Genomic DNA, 3,387 nt, shown 5'->3' with positions numbered 1-3,387 from the left:
CAGCAAAACAGAGAATCAGCTCTATAATCTTGTTGCCTGCTTATCTGAAAAGCTACTGAAAATGAGACAAGAGTGTTGGAAGGGGAGTGCTTTTGTGTATCAAGCAACAATGTTCTCAAAAATGCCCCTACCCCAGTCTAACTTCCTCATTTTAGGCAGCAATCCTACACACATGTATGTGAATAGTGGGATGAAACCAAATAGCTTATCAGCTGATAAAAAGAAGGGGTCCCCTTTGAAAGGCAAAAAAAGCTATGCTGAAGATCCTCAGACTTGCATGGATAAAAGACAGGTGGAGCAGCAACTATAATAACACAGAGAACTGGCCAGAAATTGATGTATTCTGATTCTGGATAATGGATATTTGGAAATGAAATTGATTCTAAGTCTATATTTTTTTAATAAGCTATCTTCCACTGTCATCCATTACAATATGTATGGCTTTTATGTTCAGCTCTCATTTTATTTTTATTTTTCTCTTTATGTTATCAGTTACAGAACAAGCTAAAATACTTTCAGGGTATAGGAGTCTGGTGTTCTAACACTGGATAGATATGTAATTATCGGTTGGATGAAATTTAGATATTACCATCTTGAAATTCCAAACATGCATCAGCAGAAATAGTTCTGCTAACTTATACAAGAGTCATTTATGTTCTTACATCCTTCTAGTTGTTAAGTAAATGTGAGAAGAAAAGTTGAGACATTTTAATTTGGTGGCCGGGGGGAAAGGATTTTTATTGTTTCCATGGTTGTAAGTTTCCAAGTAAGAATGTTTCCTGTATGATGGGCTATTCCAGTTTCAAACTGTCAATTAGTAAGGAATTATGTGGGTGTGTCCAGTGCATAAAGGGTGTTCTCACTTGTTTGTGCCATCTTGTTTAGACAAATTGGATGAAAACATATGTTATTTTAACATGGCAATATATGTTTGATCTTAACTATATAGCTTCATTTACACACTTCTATACTAAACACTAATTCAAGTATCATGATTGTATTCCCCTCATGTGTCAACAATGGCATACCAGCATGGTGTAGAGGTTAAGAGCAGTAGACTCTAATCTGGAGAAACGGGTTTTATTCCCCTTTCCTCCACATGAGCGGTGGACTCCAATCTGGAGAACCGGGTTGGTTTCCCCATTCCTACCCACAAAGCCTGCTGGGTTACCATGGACTAGGCACAGTTCTCTTTGAACTCTCTCAGCCCCACCTACCTCACAGGGTGTCTGTTGTGGGGAGAGGAAAGGAAAGCGATTGTAAGCCAGTTTGAGACTCCTTAAAAGGTAGAGAAAATTGGGGTATAAAAACCAACTCTTCTTCTTCTTCTTTGAATGTTTTTTGCCTTGAAAATCCCTACAGGGTCACCATAAGCCTGCTGTTTCTTGATGACACACAAACGAGCAAGTCTGTTTGCAATATTATAGTGTCATATATACATTGATATGTACCCAAATTCATCATCCATCTCATAAATGAACACATACACACAAACCTTTAAAAACAAGTTGCTCTGTGGATTTGGTATTAGGGTCAGAGGTGACATGGATACTAGCCAATAGATACCCTCCACAGTTGCCTTTTCCAAGTTAAAACTCAATCCCACTGAAATCTTGTAGTTCTTCAAAGCCTTTCCCAGGGCAGGACATGACCCATTTCAATTTTGCCTTTTGTTCTCCCAGGTTTAAGATTACTACATGATGGGACAGTACAATCAAACAAGCACCAAACAGTTTATTTTCCTGGGATTCTCCAAAGAACGAAGCACCAACCTATGCCTCTTTGCAGTGTTCTTCTCCATGTACCTGGTCACTCTGGCAGGCAACACGCTCATCATCACAGTCATTCGTATCGACTCACGGCTCAGCACACCCATGTATTTCTTCCTGAGCAATCTCTCTTTCCTGGACATCTGCTATACAACCAGTGTGGTGCCCCAATTGCTGGTGCACTTTTTGACCAGTCACAAAATTATCTCTTTCAATCGTTGCATGGCTCAGCTCTACATCTCGCTGTCCCTGGGTGGTATTGAGTTTATCCTGTTAGCGGCCATGGCCTATGACAGATATGTGGCAGTCTGCCACCCTTTGCATTACATGACTATAATGAGCAAGAGGGTCTGCGTGCAAATAGCCATGATGTGCTGGATGGGTGGTTTCCTCAATGCTTTGGTGCAGACAGTGTTCACCATGCACCTTCATTTCTGCAGTTTCAGCACCATCAATCACTTTGCCTGTGAACTGCTTGCTGTTATCAAGGTAGCCTGTTCAGACACGTTTGTCAATGAGATTGTGATTGTGGTGGCAGGTGTCATTGTGCTGCTTATCCCATGTGTCGTGGTGATGCTCTCCTATGTGTACATTATCAACACCATTCTGCGCATCCACTCCTCAGAAGGCCGACATCGAGCCTTCTCCACGTGCACCTCTCACCTGACTGTGGTCACCCTCTGCTATGGCACAGCCATCTTTGCATACATGAGTCCTAAAGCCAACACTTCACCCAACCAGGACAAGATGGTTTCTATTTTTTATGCAGTGGTGACACCCATGCTCAACCCTATCATCTACAGCCTAAGGAACAAGGAAGTAAAAGGAGCTCTGGCTAAAGCTATGGGGAAAAGTACACTCTGAGAAAGGCAGAGAGCCGTCTTATAGGAGGATGTCACAATGAGTTAAAGTATGGAGTTAATCACATGCATATACCTCATTAGAGTGCTGACAATGGAAAGTGTGATTTGACCATTGCAAAACAAGAGCAGTGTTGAGACTAGGGGTCTGCTCCAAAAAAGATTTTGTATCCAGGATTGGGAGCAGGAGGAGGTTTCCATGATTTCTGATTTTGGGGTAGGACAATAGTGGTTCAGGATTCAAATCCAATTGGTCTTTGGGGTTCCGGACCATTATTTGTAATGGGGGAAATTTGAGGGTCCAGGGAAGGTGATTTTTAAAAAGAAAATAGGGCCATATTTGCACAAAACATAGTTCTCCCTCTAATCTAAATCCGCCCTAAATTTCATGTAAATTGAACAAATGGGTTTGATTTTACAGACTCCTAAAGTAGATGCTTCTTGGCACAAGCACACTTCTGTCCACTGATTCCTGTCAGGGGAAATTTTGCTGTCCACCAGCATTTGGACAACAGCAACAACCTGTATGCATTCATTTCATTTTCCTACTCTTACGGTGGCTGACTGACAATACAAAAACTATCCACCGCTGGTCTTTGACCGTAATAAAGTATATATAATATCCACTGAAAACTCAGTGTTTGTCATCCTTCCTTGTGACGTATTATTTCTTTTTAGAAACAATATTATTAGGTCTCTGTACTCTCTTTCTGGCATGTTTAGCTGAGAGGCTAAGGCAGCTCTGTTTCTGGTATTCA

General features: G+C 41.2%; 1 protein-coding gene across 1 annotated transcript; it reads left to right on the top strand.

Moving 5' to 3' along the window:
• Positions 1-1,700: 1,700 nt before the first annotated feature.
• On the top strand, positions 1,701-2,633 carry LOC130490659 (olfactory receptor-like protein OLF3). The gene has a single exon (XM_056864471.1). The coding sequence runs from the start codon at positions 1,701-1,703 to the stop codon at positions 2,631-2,633; it is 933 nt and encodes a 310-aa protein (XP_056720449.1).
• Positions 2,634-3,387: the final 754 nt, after the last annotated feature.

Source organism: Euleptes europaea, chromosome 18 (assembly GCF_029931775.1).
Source record: "Euleptes europaea isolate rEulEur1 chromosome 18, rEulEur1.hap1, whole genome shotgun sequence".
Classification (NCBI taxonomy): domain Eukaryota; kingdom Metazoa; phylum Chordata; class Lepidosauria; order Squamata; family Sphaerodactylidae; genus Euleptes; species Euleptes europaea.
This window is presented reverse-complemented; position numbering and strand designations above follow the sequence as displayed.